At 51.7% G+C, this 18344-nt stretch overlaps 1 protein-coding gene across 2 annotated transcripts; it reads left to right on the top strand.

Moving 5' to 3' along the window:
• The first annotated feature begins 372 nt into the window (after positions 1 to 372).
• Positions 373 to 18344, top strand: LOC118691237 (dual specificity protein phosphatase 22-A-like). Of its 2 annotated transcripts, none has more exons than XM_036390358.2 (8): positions 373 to 409; positions 529 to 604; positions 1921 to 1954; positions 2819 to 2901; positions 6769 to 6818; positions 10005 to 10079; positions 11070 to 11241; positions 16431 to 18344. In XM_036390358.2, the coding sequence occupies exons 2-8, from the start codon at positions 584 to 586 to the stop codon at positions 16623 to 16625; spliced, it is 630 nt and encodes a 209-aa protein (XP_036246251.1). In that variant the 5' UTR covers positions 373 to 409; positions 529 to 583; the 3' UTR covers positions 16626 to 18344. The 2 variants fall into 2 exon arrangements, with proteins under 2 accessions (XP_036246251.1, XP_054372084.1); XM_054516109.1 differs by having other exon boundaries at positions 11037 to 11241.

Below are 18344 nucleotides of genomic sequence, written 5' to 3'. Positions count from 1 at the left end.
CTACAGCTGAAAAATCCCTTAAGTGATAAATTTATCTCTGGGATGCTGAGAAGGATGAGGGTGACAATCCCAGGCTGGTGATGGCTGGAATTCTGCTTTTCCCTGCTTTTTGCACAGCCCCTGCTGTGGTACTGACCTGGGTGAGGGACATGGAGCTGCCAGGGTTTTGTGCCTGTAAAATTGATTAATTTTGGAGCAAATACTGGAGTTTCAGTGCTGCTGGGATAAGGCACTTGTTCCTCCTGGCTCTGTCCTTCCCAAAAAGCTGTAGAACCCCAGGGAGGCCAGGAGGGAAACCTGAGCCCTGCCATGATCCCAGATCCTTATTTCATCCTCCTCTGCCTGGCCCCAGCCACTCTCTGCTCCCTTCCCTCCAGAGCAGCAGCAGGACCCGCTGGAGCAGCCTCAGGTGAGCTGAGTTTGCCAGGGCTCTGCTTGCTCCCTTCCTGGTGTGTTTCCCTTCCTCCTGCTCTGGGAGGGGGTCACACCTCACCATCCTCTCTGGGAATTTGGGGTGTTTCTTTGCAGGTAGCCTTGGAGACTGAGAAACCACCCAAATCCTGATCCTGGGGAGAGAAAACCCATGGGGACTGGAATGAGCAAGGTACAGGGGACAGTGGGATGGTGGCCAGGACATTCTCTGCTTCTGCAGCCCATGGATGCACTTCCCAGGTCCCTAAATACAGCTCTCTGCACCTTCCCCTTTCCCACAGCCCTTTGGAATTCCAAGCACTTCAAGAGAATTAAGAAAACAAACAGGGATTTAAATCCAAGGTTTATATCGGGGTGAAGAGCTCGGTGTCTGCAGGTGTCAGAAAAGTGACAGCTGGCATTAAATGCTCATCCCTGGGGTGCTAAAACCTTGGCATTTTCATCCTCAGGGATAACAGCGGTCCCTGCAGGGAAATTCCCCCCTTCCCACCCTCGGGGTGTGCCCCAGCAATGGGGGAAATGTGGTTTCAGTGCTGCTTTTTCCTCCAGGGCTGGAGGAGGGGATCAATTTCTGTTGCTGTCCTTAAATAACCACTTGGAATGTGAATCCTTCAGTTTAAAATTAGACTCTGGGACAACAACAGAGAGGTCAGATCAGAGCAAACTCCCTCTGCATGGCTCTGATGTGGTTTAACACCGGGGATTCACCCCTGTGAACTCAGCCTGACAGGCAAAGTGCCTTTTACAGCCCCCAAAGTGCCTTTTATGGTGCCCTTTTGGGGAGCCCAGGCTGTTGTTGCCAAGGGCTGGATTGGTGCAGAGCCTTTTGTAGGATCCAATTTTGGACTCCCATGACATGCAGGGCTCTGCATTCCCCTTCACACTTTGAGCTGTGCTCAGTCCAGGTGTTTGCACAGGGATGGGCTGGGGTTCAGCAGGATGTGACCCAGTGCTGCTGAAAACCCTAAAACTCCTCAAACCAGGGCTCTTCTGCCAGATGGGCACCCAGCAAGTCCAGCTGATAATCAGCTCTGTCTTTCTGTGCCTCTGGAAACGCTCTGGCAGGTTCTCACACCCCTTAAACGCCCTCAGCTGTCCCTCTTCTCCTTCATAACCCTGCAGCAGCGAGTTGGAGACCAAATTTGCAGCCTTGACATCTCTTAACTGCAATAAATAGAAATCCTGCTGTAAATAGCATCCATCCATCCCCAGGTGGCAGATGCAACCTTTGGAACTCCAGAGGATCACATCCAAACTCCTCCCATTCCTGTGCTGGGTTGTTCCTCAGCTCTGCTCTCCTGAGGGGTTTGGGCTCAGCCTCTCCTGGTTGTTTATGGATATGATCCATGGATTTGGGTGCTTGGCTTGGCATGGCCTGGGGAGTTTGGTGCCAGGTGTCCTGGTCCTGCTGGAGCTCATTCCCACCACATCAGATGTACCTTGTTCCTGGTGCCATCTGAATTCTCTCTCCTTTTTGTCACCTCCCAGATTGTCACCGGCCTCTACCTGGGGAATATTCGTGGTGAGTGAATTCCCTGCCCCTCCCTGGTGCTGTGGGGTCCTTGGGCAGCTGGCAGGGCTGGAGGATTCCTCTCCTTGGCAACTCCATGTGCTGGGAATCTCAGCATCTTCCAGAGCTGCCCCAAATCCCCAGTTTCCAGTGATCCCAGTCCAGCCCAGGAGGGGGATGTCCCCTGGGAGCTGTGTGTGACCGTGTTCACAGGGGTCTGAGGGTGAGGGAAGAGATGAGGATCTGACTCCATGTTTCAGAAGGCTTGATTTATTATTTTATGATATCTATTACATTAAAACTATACTAAAAGAATAGAAGAAAAGCTTTCATCAGAAGGCTGGCTAAGAATAGCAAAAGAAAGAATGAATAAAAAAAGTTTGTGGCTCGGGCTCTGTGTCCGAGCCAGCTGACTGTGATTGGCCATTAATTACAAATATCTAACATGGACCAATCCCAGATGCACCTGTTGCATTCCACAGCAGCAGATAATCCATGTTTACATTTTGTTCCTGAGGCCTCTCAGCTTCTCAGGAGGAAAAATCCTAAAGGAAAGGATTTTCCGTAAAAGATGTGTGCACCAGCTGCGCTCACCAGCCATGCTGGAACCCCAGGAAATTCATGGCATATCTGGAAACCTCCCCAACAGCAAGGACACAGCAGCCTTGTCTCAGTTCTCAGGGTAATTCCTGACTTTAGGGACGGCTTTAGGAACCTGCTGAGCACCCAGTGCATCCCAGGGGGATTTGGCCTGGATGGGGATGTCCAACCTCCTCCCTGCACCGCGTGGGACGAGAGGCAGGGCTGGAATGGGGGTCAGGGGCTGGGGGGGGGTCCCAGCAGGGCAGGAAATTCCCACGTGGCTCCCGTTTCCAGACTCTGAGGACCATGAGAAGCTGCTGAGCAAGGGGGTGACCCACATCCTGTCCGTGCACAGCGGCGCCAAGCCCGTGCTGGAGGTGAGTGCCTGGCTGGGGGGGCTGGGGACAGCCGGGGCAGCAGCAGGAGCTGGGAAGGGACAGCCAGGGAAGGGACACCCAGGGGAGGGCACTCAGGGAAGGGACACTCAGGGAAGGGACAGCCTGGGAAGGGACACCCAGGGAAGGGACACCCTGGGAAGGGACACCCAGGGAAGGGACACTCAGGGAAGGGACACCCTGGGAAGGGACAGCCAGGGAAAGGACACCCAGGGAAGGGACACCCTGGGAAGGGACACTCAGGGAAGGGACACCCAGGGAAGGGACACTCAGGGAAGGGACACTCAGGGAAGGGACACCCTGGGAAGGGACAGCCAGGGAAAGGACACCCAGGGAAGGGACACCCAGGCAAGGGACACTCAGGGAAAGGACAGCCAGGGAAGGGACAGCCAGGGAAGGGACACTCAGGCAAGGGACACTCAGGGAAGGGACAGCCAGGGAAGGGACACCCAGGCAAGGGATACTCAGGGAAGGGACACCCAGGGAAGGGACACTCAGGAAAGGGACACCCAGGGAAGGGACACTCAGGGAAGGGACACCTTGGGAAGGGACAGCCAGGGAAGGGACAGCCAGGGAAGGGACACTCAGGGGAGGGACCCTCAGGGAAGGGACACTCAGCGAAGGGACAGCAAGGGAAGGGACACCCTGGGCCTTCTCCTGGCCTGGGGAGAAACAGTGCTGGGTTTGCAACAATTTACACTGATTTACACCAATTTATACTGGTTTGCAATGATTTACAGTGATTTACACCGATTTACAGAGATTTACACCAATTTATACTGATTTACACCGATTTACACCAATTTATACTGATTTACACAGATTTACACCAATTTATACTGATTTACACCAATTTACACCGATTCACACCGATTTACACAGATTTACTCCAATGTACACTGTTTTACACCATTTTACACTGATTTACACTGAGTTGCACCAGGAGATGCTGCCCAAAGGGGCTCAGTGATGGATTTGGGGAAGGGGCAGCGGGGTGCTAGGGTGGTTTTTGGGGGGCTGTGGGGTGTTTGGGTGGTTTTTGGGGAGCAGCGGGGTGTTTGGGTGGGTTTTGGGGAGCATTGGGGTTTTTGGGGGGCAGCAGGGTGTTTGGGTGGTTTTTGGGGAGCAGCGGGGTGTTTGGGTGGTTTTTGGGGGGCAGTTGGGACCCGCAGCGCTGCGGGGCCGTGCCCGGAGGGTGCCCGGCGCTGCCGGGGGGTCCCCACGAGAGGGCGGCGGCGCCCCGCGAACGGAGCCCCGGCGGGGAGGGGTGCTTACACCAGGGAGCAGAGAGCACACAGCCCTTACACCATGGAGCAGAGCGCACACAGCCCTTACACCAGGGAGCAGAGAGCACACAGCCCTTACACCAGGGAGCAGAGCACACACAGCCTTACACCATGGAGCAGAGCACACACAGCCTTACACCAGGGAGCAGAGCGCACACAGCCCTTACACCAGGGAGCAGAGTGCATACAGCCCTTACACCAGGGAGCAGAGTGCATACAGCCCTTACACCATGGAGCAGAGTGCACACAGCCCTTACACCAGGGAGCAGAGTGCATACAGCCCTTACACCAGGGAGCAGAGTGCACACAGCCCTTACACCATGGAGCAGAGTGCATATAGCCCTTACACCAGGGAGCAGAGCGCACACAGCCCTTACACCAGGGAGCAGGGCAGAGCATACAGCCCTTACACCATGGAGCAGAGCGCACACAGCCCTTACACCAGGGAGCAGAGTGCACACAGCCCTTACATCAGGGAGCAGAGAGCACACAGCCCTTACACCAGCGAGCAGAGCGCACACAGCCCTTACACCAGGGAGCAGAGCAGAGCACACAGCCCTTACATCAGGGAGCAGAGCACACACAGCCCTTACACCAGGGAGCAGAGCAGAGCATACAGCCCTTACACCATGGAGCAGAGCGCACACAGCCCTTACACCAGGGAGCAGAGTGCACAGCCCTTACACCAGGGAGCAGAGAGCACACAGCCCTTACACCAGGGAGCAGAGCGCACACAGCCCTTACACCATGGAGCAGAGCGCACACAGCCCTTACACCAGGGAGCAGAGCGCACACAGCCCTTACACCAGGGAGCAGAGAGCACACAGCCCTTACACCAGGGAGCAGAGCAGAGCATACAGCCCTTACACCATGGAGCAGAGTGCATACAGCCCTTACACCAGGGAGCAGCCCTTAACACCATGGAGCAAAGTGCACACAGCCCTTCCACCAGGGAGCAGAGAGCGCACAGCCCTTACACCAGGGAGCAGGGCATACACAGCCCTTACACCATGGAGCAGAGTGCATACAGCCCTTACACCATGGAGCAGAGCGCACACAGCCCTTACACCAGGGAGCAGAGCACACACAGCCCTTACACCATGGAGCAGAGAGCACACACAGACCTTACACCAGGGAGCAGAGAGCACACAGCCCTTACACCATGGAGCAGAGCGCACACAGCCCTTACACCAGGGAGCAGGGCATACATAGCCCTTACACCAGGGAGCAGAGTGCACACAGCCTTTACACCATGGAGCAGAGAGCACACAGCCCTTACACCATGGAGCAGAGAGCACACAGCCCTTACACCATGGAGCAGAGCGCACACAGCCCTTACACCAGGGAGCAGGGCATACATAGCCCTTACACCAGGGAGCAGAGTGCACACAGCCTTTACACCATGGAGCAGAGAGCACACAGCCCTTACACCAGGGAGCAGAGCAGGGCACACACAGCCCTTACACCATGGAGCAGAGCGCACACAGCCCTTACACCAGGGAGCAGAGAGCACAGCCCTTACACCAGGGAGCAGGGCGCACACAGCCCTTACACCATGGAGCAGAGCCCGCGGAGGGGAAGCGGAAGGCCCGGGGGGTTTTGCAATGTGTCAATCACGGCCCCAGCGGTGACCACAAACCCCAGCGCCGCTGCCATGGTGGGATGGGGACAGGGACACCCGGGGCAGGGACAGGGACACCCAGCCCCAGCACAGGAACACCCGGCCCTGTGAGCAGCCCTGGGGTTCATCCCGGCCTGGGGGGTGTGGGTTGAGCTTTGGGGTGGGTCAAAGACCTTTTGGCTTCTCCAGGGTGGATTTGGTGCCTCTTGCCAGCCTGGGGACACGTTGGGATGCACCAGGCGTGGAGCTGTGGGGTGAGGTGATGTGTGGAAAGCCTGTGGGTCGCCCCAGCACAGAATTAACCCAGTGCCCATCCTGCTCTGCCCCTTCCTTCCTTAAATAATCCAATTTTTCAGCCTCCCGGGCTGGAGGGTGGTCCAGGGGCTTGGGCTGCCTGAACCTGATGGAGATGGGGCAATCCCTGGTGCTCTGGCTGCAGGATTTCCCCCCATATTTTGCTAAGAAAGGATTAAAAAAAAAAACAAACCCCAACCCCCAGATAAAAAGGATCTAAATTTAGCTCTGAGCAGGGAGGATCGAGGAAGCGATGTTTTAAGGAGAGGAAAGTAATCTGACCTAGGCCAGCAGGCAGCAGATGATTTATGGGGTATTAAAAGGACAGGGAGGAAATAACTCATTGATGACAGTGGCTTTGTCAGTGCACGTCTTCCTGGTGGAGTCTGGGGCTCCCTGGCTCTGTTTTGGGGGGCTCCTGAATGTTTGAGTCGCCCCCACAGCCTGGCCCGTCCTGTGGGATTGAGGGGAAATCAGTGGGGTGGGATGGATGCACTCATCCATTGCAGTGGAGCAAACCCCACTGGTTTGGTGGTTTTCAGATTTCTTCTCCCCTCAAGGTCAACTGAGGAAGGAAAAAAAGAGAGAGAAATGGAGGATTTTGTGATTCTTGGAGGTATTTAGTGACTGTTTTATTCTGTGTTGCAGGACATGACCTATCTGTGTATCTCAGCCTCGGATTCATCCAGTCAAAACCTGTAAGTGATTTCCCATCCTTTTTTCCTGTCAGCAGTTGGTCAATAAAAGCTCAGGTTGTGCACGATGAAGGTTCAGTCCATCCATGCTGTGAAATTTCACGTAACCCCTGAGCTTCCCAGAAGCTGGGGTTCATTTTTATGCGGTAAATAACATTTTAGGGCTTAAAATCTATTTTTAATATGTGTTTGCAGTCAGGAAATGTCATTTTTTTGTCAAGTTTCAGAGTTATTCCACTGGGCAGGACTGAAAACTGGAGTGTTAGAAAGATGATTTGTGTCAGTCCTCAAGGCATTTTTTTTAAAAGAGAAATTTATTAAAATATGAATTATTTTTGCCATATAAAGCAATGACCCATGCTCATAACTCTTGGAATGCTGTTTTGGAGATGAAGCTGCTGAGAGGAGCTGGGAGGAATTCCCAGGATTTTGTGGGATGCTGCTGCTTTGGGTGACGAGCACCAATAAATCATCAATTTGCACCAATAAATCATCAATTTGCACCAGCAAATTGGCAAATCCAGGGGATTTTTCCCTCCAATCAAACCCTAAAAAGCATCAAAACTTAATTTCCAAGCCCCTGCCTGTGGAGGTGCTGTTTTTTCCAGCATCCTTGGCAGCAGCCATGCCTGGGGGTGGAATCCTGCTTGCTCATGCTCTGGGCTGAGCGGAAAGAGAAGCTTTACAAGAAAACCCTGCCTCAGCAAGAACTGGGTTTTTTTGGTTGTTATTTTTTCCCCCTTCGCTCATTTCTTTGCGCTCGTGGCGTGTCTACGAAAGGGAAAAAAAAAAATAAAAAAAGGGGAAAAAAAAACCCCAAAAAAAGAAGATAAGGCTGCCTGCAGGAAGGAAGAGTTATTCAAGAAACTATTTTCTGCTTGTCAGTTTATGCCTTGGATTTCACAATCCTGGTGAACTTTGTGTCCTGCTTGTGATTCGGGAGCTCAGCACTAATTCCACTGCCTGATCCCACGCTTGGAAAAGCACGGGCAGAGCTTTCCCTGTGGGAAAAACACCCGTGGAGTGGGTGAGGATGGATGGGGGAGCCAAATTCCTTTGGGATGTTGGGACAGGGATGGAGGCTGGAGGCATGAGCATCGTGTCCTTGCAAGCAGAGAAGATTCCTGCTGGTCCTGCCGAGGGGCTGAAGGGGAGCACTGGGATCTGGAGAGTTTGGAGCTCAGTGGGGAGCACCTGCAGGCCCTGGGGGATGTTGTGTGCTCTGTGAACATCAGCAGGACAAACAGGGAAATCCCCTGGGATGAGATTTTGATGCCTTGGGAAGGCTGAGCTGGAGCAGAGGCTGGGCAGAGTTACAGAATAAAGCAGGGATTTATTAAAAGGATCTCCTCAATGGATGCACCTTGGGCAGCACAAGAGCCCAGCCAGGGCTGCACCAAAGATGAACCAAAATGGTCCCAAAATGAACGCAGGATGGACAAAAATGGTCCCAAGATGAACCCAGGATGGACCAAAATGGTCCCAAGATGAACCCAAGATGAACCAAAATGGTCCCAAAATGGTCCCAAGATGAACCAAAATGGTCCCAAAATGCCCGAGCGCTCCCGGGGTCTCTGCCTTGGATCAGTTCTGCTCCATTTGCATCTTGCAGTTCATTGTCCCATTCCAGCTTTAGCCCCTGCAGTCCCATCCTTGTTTTTCTCTCTCCAGCCCACGGGGTTTGTGCTCTTGGGCTGAGATTTGGATCATTTGTCCTTGGTGCCCAGCTGGAGCAGGAATTGTTTTGTCTCCCTGCTCTGTGCACAGAGCTCAGCATCCCCTGATGTGAACCCAGACCCACACACTAAAGCAGCACAGGACCAGAAAATCATAAAAGTTTAACCCTGAGGCATCACTTTGGGCAGGGAAAACCCTCCCAGATGGTGATGCTCCATTTGCTGGAGTATCCTTGGATTGACATCTCCTTGCAGGAATGGGAGGCTCAGTATTTTTAGCCTGCTCACCATGCCAGACACTCCCTCACGTCTCCTGCTGTTCCTGGGGAGCAGAACCCCCTGCGATTCCTGCATTAATTCATTCTGGCTCCTCAGACAGCGCCGAGCCCAGCGCCCCAGGGCAGGGTGAAGAACAAACACCCTCCTCCATGGGCCAGCAGGGATGGAGGAGCTCCTGGAGAGTTCCCAGAGGGAAAGCAGCTCCCTTGGCAGTGGGAATGACTGCAGGAGGTCAAGCTTTGGCTTCTGAGAAATCAGGAAGGCAGCGAGGGCTCCCTCCCACCCCATCACGCGCAGCAGAGGAAGTCCGGCGCCGCAGCACAGGGGCTGCCAAAGGGACCCTCTTCTCTGTGGATTTTTTGGTTTTTTTTTGGGTTTTTTTTTTTTGGTTAAGGTTGGGATGAAATGTGTGAGATGGTATTTTTTTGTTTGGGTTTAGCTGTTTATTGGTTTTTGTTTGTCTTACAGATTATTTTATTTATATTATTTATACTACAGGTTATTTTATGTATATTACAGATATTTCACAGATTGTGAGTTTTATAGTGCTTTAATAAGTTAAAAAATGGAGTTGTATCTCTTTTTTTATAGGATATTTTTAGGGATAAACTGTTCAATTAAGAAATGATACCTAAATTATTTTTATTTTTAATTTAATCACTATTTTATAAGTAATTTTTAACTTAATCACTGTTTTTTAACTTAATAACTAATTTTTAACTTGATAGCTTAATACTTAATAACCATTTTTTAACTTAATAACTAATTTTTAACTTAATAACTTAATACTTGCTTAATAACTATTTTTTAACTGAATAACTAATTTTTAACTTAATAACTAATTTTTAACTTGATAACTTAATACTTAATAACCATTTTTTAACTTAATAACTAATTTTTAACTTAATAACTTAATACTTACTTAATAACTATTTTTTAACCGAATAACTAATTTTTAACTTAATAACTTAACAACTTTGTGCAGAGAGCTCACCATCCCCATGTATGAAGCTCAGACCCACCCACTAAAGCAGCACAGAATGTGAAAGATATAAAAGCTCAAACCTGAGGCATCACCTTTGCCTGGCAGAGGAAGGATCTCTGCTCCCACCCCACGCTGGTGGCCCTGGGGTGGTGGAAAACCCTTGGGAGTGACAGTGCTGGTGTTTGCAGGGTGCCCTGCAGGGACAGGCAGCCCTTCCTTCCCTCCTCACCTCTGCCTCTCTCCCTGCAGGCTGCAGCACTTCAAGGAGTGCATCCAGTTCATCCACGAGTGCCGGCTCGCAGGGGGAGGCTGCCTGGTGCACTGGTGAGAGCTGCTGGGACCCCTCAGAGCCCAGTCATCCTCTGGGAGCTGGGGATGGAGCCCTGGGAAGGCTGAGCTGGAGCAGAGGCTGGGCAGAGCTACAGAATAAAGCAGGGATTTATTAAAAGGATCTCCTCAATGGATCCACCTTGGGCAGCACAAGAGCCCAGCAGGGCTGCACCCAAGGTGAACCAAAATGGTCCCAAAATGAACCCAAGGTGAACCAAAATGGTCCCAAAATGAACCCAAGATGAACCAAAATGGTCCCAAAATGGTCCCAAGATGAACCAAAATGGTGGTCCCAAAATGGTCCCAAGATGAACCAAAATGGTCCCAAAATGAACCCAAGATGAACCAAAATGGTCCCAAAACAAACCCAAGATGAACCAAAATGGTCCCAAGATGAACCCAAGATGAACCAAAATGGTCCCAAAATGAACCCAAGATGGACCAAAATGGTCCCAAAATGCCCGAGCGCTCCCAGGGTCTCTCCCTTGGATCAGTTCTGCTCCATTTGCATCTTGCAGTTCATTGTCCCATTCCAGCTTTAGCCCCTGCAGTCCCATCCTTGTTTTTCTCTCTCCAGCCCACGGTGTTTGTGCTCTTGGGCTGAGATTTGGATCATTTGTCCTTGGTGCCCAGCTGGAGCAGGAATTGTTTTGTCTCCCTGCTCTGTGCACAGAGCTCAGCATCCCCTGATGTGAACCCAGACCCACACACTAAAGCAGCACAGAATGTGAGAAATAGAACAGCCAAAACCTGAGGCATCAGGCACGGGCTCCTAAAAGTGTCCTTGGTGTTGAACATCACTGACCACCTGAGCACCCAAGATGTGGCTTGAGGAAGGGACAGGGAGGTGACAGCAGCGGTGAGAGTGTGAGAGGGGAGCTCCTTGTCCCCTGCAGCTCACGCTGCTCACAGCCCAGCCAGGCACCCGCATCCCAGGGCTGGTTCCTGCAGGATCCCATCCCTGACTGGCTCCTCCTGGCCCAGCCTGGCCGGGGTGTCCCGCAGCAGCACCCTGCTGGTGGCATACCTGATGACAGTGACGGAGCTGGGCTGGCAGAGCTGCCTGGCTGCCACCAGGGCCGTCCGCTCCTACGCCAGCCCCAACCCTGGCTTCCAGCAGCAGCTGCAGGAGTATGAGAGCACCCTGCTGCACGAGGTGAGGCCCCCGGGGGCGCTTTTGGAGGGCTTTGCAACCAGGCATGGCTCCTTTGTATGCAGCTGTTTGCCCCAGCTGGATTTGGGAATGTCGTTTATCACCTGGGGATTTGGGGGTTTGTGTGCAAAAACAAAAAAAAATCAAAGAAACAAGTAAGTGCATTGGTATTGTGTGAGTGCACTTAAAAAAACTCTTAAAAACCCCAAACTTAAAAACCCCAAACTTAAAAACCCTTGGGTACATTTTGGAGGGGTTTGCAACCAGGCATGGCTCCTTTGCATGCAGCTGTTTTGCCCCAGCTGGATTTGGGAATGTCGTTTATCGCCTGAGGATTTGGGGGGTTTGTGTGCAAAAACAAAAAGAAATTTTAAAAAATAAGGCCCTTGATACTGTGTGAGTGCACTCTAAAAAGCTCTTAAAAACCCCGAACTTGTTTTCTGGGGTTGGGATGCAGCAGGAAGGATGGGAGAGCAGTTTGTCCCTTGGGAACCTCAGGAAGGAGCTGGGCCAGCTCCCGGGGATGCAGGAGGGAGAGGGGGACTGGAGAGGGAGGAAGGCTCTTGTGAGGAGTTTTGGGATGTCTGGGCACCAAGGGCCCCGCTCTCAGGGGCAGGTGGCAGGCAGGAGGGCAGAAATCTCCTATTTCCTCCCCAAAACGAGGTTTTGGGAGAGCAGGAGCTGAGGCTGGCTGGTTCCCGGCAGGGAAGGGAGGATGGAGCAGAGCCCAGCTGCATTCCGGGGAGAGCACTCAGTGCAGGGGTCAGAGCTGCACGTTTGACATGGAAAGCCTCCGAAAGCAAAGGGAAAGACCTTAAAAAGCAAGGGGAAAAACCTTAAAAAGAAAAAAAACTTAAAAAGCAAAGGGAAAAACCTTAAAAAGTAAAGGGAAAAAACCTTAAAAAGCAAAGGGAAAAACCCTAAAAAGAAAAGATGTTAAAAAGCAAAGGGAAAGACCTTAAAAAGCAAAGGAAAAAAAACTTTAAAAAACAAAGACCTTAAATGCAAAGAAAAAAACGTTAAAAAGAAAAAACCTTAAAAAGCAAAGGGAAAAACCTTAAAAAGCAAAGACCTTAAAAAGCAAAGGGAAAAACCTTAAAAAGCAAAGGAAAAAAACCTTAAAAAGCAAAGACCTTAAAAAGCAAAGGAAAAAACCTTAAAAAGCAAAGACCTTAAAAAGCCAAGGGAAAAACTTTAAAAAGCAAAGGAAAAAACCTTAAAAAGAAAAAACCTTGAAAAGCAAAGGGAAAGACCTTAAAAAGCAAAGGGAAAGCCCTTAAAAAGCAAAGGAAAAAACCTTAAAAAGAAAAAACCTTAAAAGGCAAATGGAAAAACCTTAAAAAGCAAAGGAAAAAACCTTATAAAGCAAAGACCTTAAAAAGCAAATGGAAAAACCTTAAAAAGCAAAGGGAAAAACCTTAAAATAAAAGACCTTAAAAAGCAAAGGGAAAAACCTTAAAAAGCAAAGGGAAAAACCTTAAAAAGCAAAGGAAATAAAAACCTTAAAAAGCAAAGGGAAAAACCTTAAAAAGCAAAGGGAAAAACCTTAAAATAAAAGACCTTAAAAAGCAAAGGGAAAAATTTATAAAGCAAAGACCTTAAAAAGCAAAGGGAAAAACCTTAAAAACCAAAGACCTTAAAAAGCAAAGGAAAAAAAAAACCCTTAAAAAGCAAAGGAAAAAAAAACCTTAAAAAGCAAAGGGAAAGCCCTTAAAAAGCAAAAGGAAAGACCTTAAAAAGCAAAGGGAAAGGCTTTTAAAAGCAGCGCTCCCACCTGGCTCTGTGGCTGCCTCCAGCCTCCCACTCTGGACTCTGCCCCTTCACCCTTCCCAAACTTCCCATGGGACACAGACACCCTGCAAGGGAAGGGGAACCCTGGAAATGATGTGTGCAAAGGGTGTCACAGCTCCTGTCACCCCTAAACCCCGTGCCAGCCCTGGAGACAGAGCCCCCCGTGCGCTGCAGCCGCCGTGCAAGGGAAAAACAGGGGGACCTGGGGGGTTCCCATGGCAAACAGGGGGACCTGGGGGGTTCCCATGGCAAACAGGGGGTCCTGGGGGATTCCCATGCAAACAGGGGGATCTGGGGGGGTTCCCATGCAAACAGGGGGTCCTGGGGGGTTCCCATGCAAACAGGGGGATCTGGGGGGTTCCCATGGCAAACAGGGGGTCCCTGGGGGATTCCCATGGCAAACAGGGGGTCCTGGGGGGTTCCCATGCAAACAGGGGGTCCTGGGGGGTTCCCATGGCAAACAGGGGGTCCTGGGGGGATTCCCACGGCAAACAGGGGGTCCTGGGGGGTTCCCATGGCAAACAGGGGGATCTGGGGGGGGCTCCCATGGCAAACAGGGGGACCTGGGGGGTTCCCTTGGGAAACAGGGGTCCCTGTGGCAAAGAGGGGGTCCCTGGGGGGGTTCCCATGCAAACAGGGGGTCCCTGTGGCAAACAGGGGGTCCCTGAGGGGATTCCCATGGCAAACAGGGGGTCCCTGTGCTCCCCTTGAGCCCCTGGGGGGGTTCCCATGGCAAACAGGGGGTCCCTGTGCTCCTCATGAGCCCCTGGAGGGGATTCCTGTCCTGGCAGGAGGGAGCAGGGACAGCCTGTGACACTGTCCCCAAGGCCAAGTTCCTGGGACACTGTCCCCAAGGCCAAGTTCCCTTCCCCGGTGCTGTCACACGGGGGGATGTGGCCCTGCCCCGTTGTCACCAGCTGCCAGAAACGTCCCTGGAGGAGGCTGGCAGATGCTCCTGGGGATTACAAACCACCCTGGGTGCTGGAGATTCCCTGCAGGGCTTCCCCTGGCAGGGCAGCTCTCCCCAGCCCTTCCCACACACCCTGGGCTGCGCTTTGCCGTCCCTCCCTCCACCCCAGCCATTCCTCCTGCTCCCCAAATCCACCCTGGACACCACAATTTCCTCCTTTTCCCTCCCAAGCTGCTTTTCCCATCCCCTCACAGCTTTGCCAGTGGCTTTGCAGCCCTTTCCCTGAGGCAGCCCAGGGTGGAGGTGCTGGGAAGTGTTTTCCTGTCTGTGGGATTTAGCAAGAGCTGCCTTTTCCTTGAAACTCCCACTCGTGTGTGATGTCAGCCCTGGAATGGCCCTGGTGGGTGGGAAACCTCAATCCTTGCTGGTTTAAACCCGTGAGGAACATCCTGGAGCTCCTGGGGCTGTGGTGCCTCAGTTTCCTTCACCTCAGGGGGCTCAGATGGGAGGAGGGAATGGGGAAGGTGCTCCAGCCTCACTGCTGTGGTTTCAAGCTGGCAAATGGGGCTTCTCCATTTGCCTGCAGGGATGAAGAAGGCTGCAGGGATGAAGAAGGAAGGAAGGAAGGGAGCAAGAGCAGCAGCAGGATGATGGGGAGGCTCAGAAAAGGAAGCCAGAGAGGGCACAGATGGGCATTCTGGGGACACAGCTGACCCTGTGGCGCTGGCACGCGTGGCCAGGCTGCCTTCTTACCCCAGATGGGCTGAGGAGGAGGAGGAGGAGGAGGAGGAGGAGGAGGAGGAGGAGGAGGAGTGTGACCATGTTCACAGGGGTCTGAGGGTGAGGGGAGAGACGAGGATCTGACTCCATGTTTCAGAAGGCTTGATTTATTATTTTATGATATATATTACTTTAAAATTATACTAAAAGAATAGAAGAAAATGTTTCAACAGAAGGCTGGCTAAGCTGAGAATAGAATCAGAAAGAATGATAACAAAGGTTTGTGGCTCAGGCTCCGTGTCCAAGCCAGCTGGACTGTGATTGGCCATTAATTAGAAACAACCACATGAGCCCAATCCCAGATGCACCTGTTGCATTCCACAGCAGCAGATAACCATTGCCCACACTCTGTTCCTGAGGCCTCTCAGCTTCCCAGGAGGAAAAAATCCTAAGGAAAGGATTTTCCATGAAAAGATGTCTGTGACAAGTGGGGTGAGAAGGTCCCCACAACCTCCTGAGGTGCTCTGACATCAAACCTGCCCCACCTTGCAAGGACCAACTGCTTCTGGGGGAAAAAAAAAAAAACCTTGGGAATCTTTCCTTACAGGAATTCAGGCACATTAGGAGCAGCAGCAGCAGCTTCTTGGCAAGGAGGAATAAATAAAGCTGCTGTCCCAGCTGCAGGCAGTGTGGGAAGCTGAGGGTGCTGCCAGCTCTGGGCTGGGGATGTGGGGAGTGCTGGGATGGGGGTTCCACTGCATCTCTGGGGACATCCATCCACACTGGCTTCCTTTTCTAGCCCTACCCATCATCCTGGGATGATGATACCCATTACTGGAATCATCTACCCAGGGAGGCGGTGGAGTCGCCATCCCTTGATGTGTTTAAAAAAAGACTGGATGTGGCACTTGGTGCCATCATCTAGCTGAGGTGTTAGAACATGGGTTGGACTCGATGATCTTGAAGGTCTCTTCCAACCTAGAAATTCTGTGATTCTGTGATCCTGCTGCTGCTCTTGATCCCTTCCTGTCTTCCTTCCTCATCCCTCCAGCCTGAGTGTGAGCTCCTGTGGGATGGGACCCTCCTGCACGCTGGGTGTGCTGGGATCAGGGATCCACTGCATCTGTGGGGACATCCATCCACACTGACCTCCTTTTCTAACCCTCCCCATCATCCTGCTGCTGCTCTTGGTCCCTTCATTCCTTCTTTTTAACCCTCCCATCCTGCTGCTGCTCTTGGTCCCTTCATTCCTTCTTCATCCCTTCATCCTGTGGGATGGGACCCTCCTGCACGCTGGGTGTGCTTGGGGATGTGGGGAGTGCTGGGATGGGGGATCCACTGCATCTGTGTGGTGCTGGGTGTGAGCTCCTGTGGGATGGGACCCTCCTGCACGCTGGCTGTGCTGGGATCAGGGATCCACTGCATCTGTGGGGTGCTGAGTGTGAGCTCCTGTGGGATGGGACCCTCCTGCACGCTGGCTGTGCTGGGATCAGGGATCCACTGCATCTGTGGGGTGCTGAGTGTGAGCTCCTGTGGGATGGGACCCTCCTGCACGCTGGCTGTGCTGGGATCAGGGATCCACTGCATCTGTGGGGTGCTGGGTGTGAGCTCCTGTGGGATGGGACCCTCCTGCACGCTGGCTGTGCTGGGGATGCTGCAGGAATTGCTCTGCTCGCTGCTTTCCCCCGGAGCTGCCCTGCTCCATCTCTCTCTGGGGTTTCTGAGCTTTTCAGCTCCCCCTGAGAACCTCTCCTGCCTCTTCTCCCGGCAGTACCGCGCCTGGATCCGCCGGGAATACGGCAGGAACCCCTTCCAGGACCAGGAGGAGCTGCAGCGTCTGCTGGGGCAGCAGCAGCAGCAGCCCGGGGGCAGGGATTGCTCCCGGCTCCCTTGCCCGGCTCCCACCTTGTCCCCTCCGTGCCGCGCAGGTGACACCGCTGGTGGCAGCGGGTGGATGAGCAGATAAAGCAGCCAGGCTGTTCCCGGGCAGGAATTGGCCCTGGGGCTTGGAAAATTCAGTTTTCCCTTTGCCAAGCACCTGCAGGGATTGGTGTGTAGGGCACAAAGATGCCAGCAGCAGCCTGGGCTCCAGGCTGGAGCAGGGGGACAGGAGCCACAGAGCTGCCAGCTCTTGGAGCCTCTGCTGCTCACAGTGACCCCGAGATGGGTCACAAAGTCTCTTTTCCCAGCCTGGTGGTTGAAGAAGGAGCCAGAGCCCTTCAGTTCTCATTCTCAAGGTTGTTCATTGCTCCTTATCTATAAAACTCTCCTGTCCAGCCATGGTCCTCTCAGCAGGACAGTCCAAGGCACTCTGCCTGCCCCTGGTGTTATCTTTTTATACTAAAAACTACCTGTACAATATTTACCATAACTTCCCAATACCCATCACCTATGTTAGACAGTGAGCTTCTACTCTAAACCAATCCAAAAGTGCCAACATCACAGCAGAAGGTGGAGGCCAAGAAGAAGAAGAAGAAGGACAGGACACACCCAGGTTCTTCCATCTTACCTCCTGAACCCCCATTCTAAAAACCCCAAAAATCTATTTTTCACCCCATGATAAATTCACTATCATTCTACTTAAACTTTCGTGGCTTGTAATTCTTCATATATGGTTGGTAATTGTTTTTTTTTCCAAAGGTTAGATCAAAGGCACGGGGGTCTTGGGCTCTGGGGTCTGGGGCTTTCCTTATCCCAACCCCAGGGATAAGGGGAAAGGTAAACCCAAATTTAGGTTTTATCTGGCATTGTCTTTATCCCAACCCCAGGGATAAGGGGAAAGGAAAATCCAAATTCAGCTTTTATCTGGGATTTTCCTTATCCCAACCCCAGGGATAAGGGGAAGGGTAAATCCAAATTTACCTTTTATCTGGGATTTTCCTTATCCCAACTCCAGGGATAAGGGGAAAGGTAAATCCAAATTTACCTTTTATCTGGGATTTTCCTTATCCCAACTCCAGGGATAAGGGGAAAGGTAAATCCAAATTTAGGTTTTATCTGGGATTTTCTTTATCCCAACCCCAGGGATAAGGGGAAAGGAAAACCCAAATTTAGGTTTTATCTGGCATTTTCTTTATCCCAGCCCCAGGGATAAGGGGAAAGGTAAACCCAAATTTAGGTTTTATCTGGGATTTTCCTTATCCCAGCCCCAGAGAGGGGGGAAATCCAGCAGTGCCTGTCCCACTGCCTCCATCCCTGGAGCCAGAGTGGGTTTGGGATTTCCCTGAGCCCCATCTGAATGTCCCTGCTTGCCAAAGAACCCAAAATCTTGGTTGGATTCACTCAACCCATGGACCAATTTAACTCTGTCCTTCTCCAAAGCCTTTTTGATACCTGAACCCTGTGGCCATGTCCAGTTTTTCATCCCAAACTCGGATTATGTTTTTCCAGAGCTTTTTTTTTTTGGCAGGAATTCCCCCCATCTGCCTTTCAACCCATCCCATCCCATAGATTCAGCCCTTCCATATGGAAACCTTCAACCCTTCCGTGCCATCCTGCCCTTTTTACTGTAATTACCCTGTTTGTCCACTCAAAAAAAAAAAAAAAAAGTCTGTTCTGCAATTCCTTCTAAGAAAAAAGGGATTCAAAACATTTCTAGGAATTTCTCTGGATGAAGATTTTTGGGTACACGTCGTGTGACAGCACCAGGGGTGACTCACCCAGCTCCTAATAAAGAAAAAAGTGA

Source organism: Molothrus ater, chromosome 12 (assembly GCF_012460135.2).
Source record: "Molothrus ater isolate BHLD 08-10-18 breed brown headed cowbird chromosome 12, BPBGC_Mater_1.1, whole genome shotgun sequence".
Taxonomy (NCBI): domain Eukaryota; kingdom Metazoa; phylum Chordata; class Aves; order Passeriformes; family Icteridae; genus Molothrus; species Molothrus ater.
This window is presented reverse-complemented; position numbering and strand designations above follow the sequence as displayed.

Bases quoted from the DNA above. Each gene is read 5' to 3' on its own strand.
- LOC118691237 (XM_054516109.1), top strand. From the start codon at position 584: ATGGGGACTGGAATGAGCAAG. The intron at 2,902-6,768 runs GTGAGTGCCTGG...TCTGTGTTGCAG, and splicing joins GCGCCAAGCCCGTGCTGGAG to GACATGACCTATCTGTGTAT. The intron at 11,242-16,430 runs GTGAGGCCCCCG...TTCTCCCGGCAG, and splicing joins AGAGCACCCTGCTGCACGAG to TACCGCGCCTGGATCCGCCG.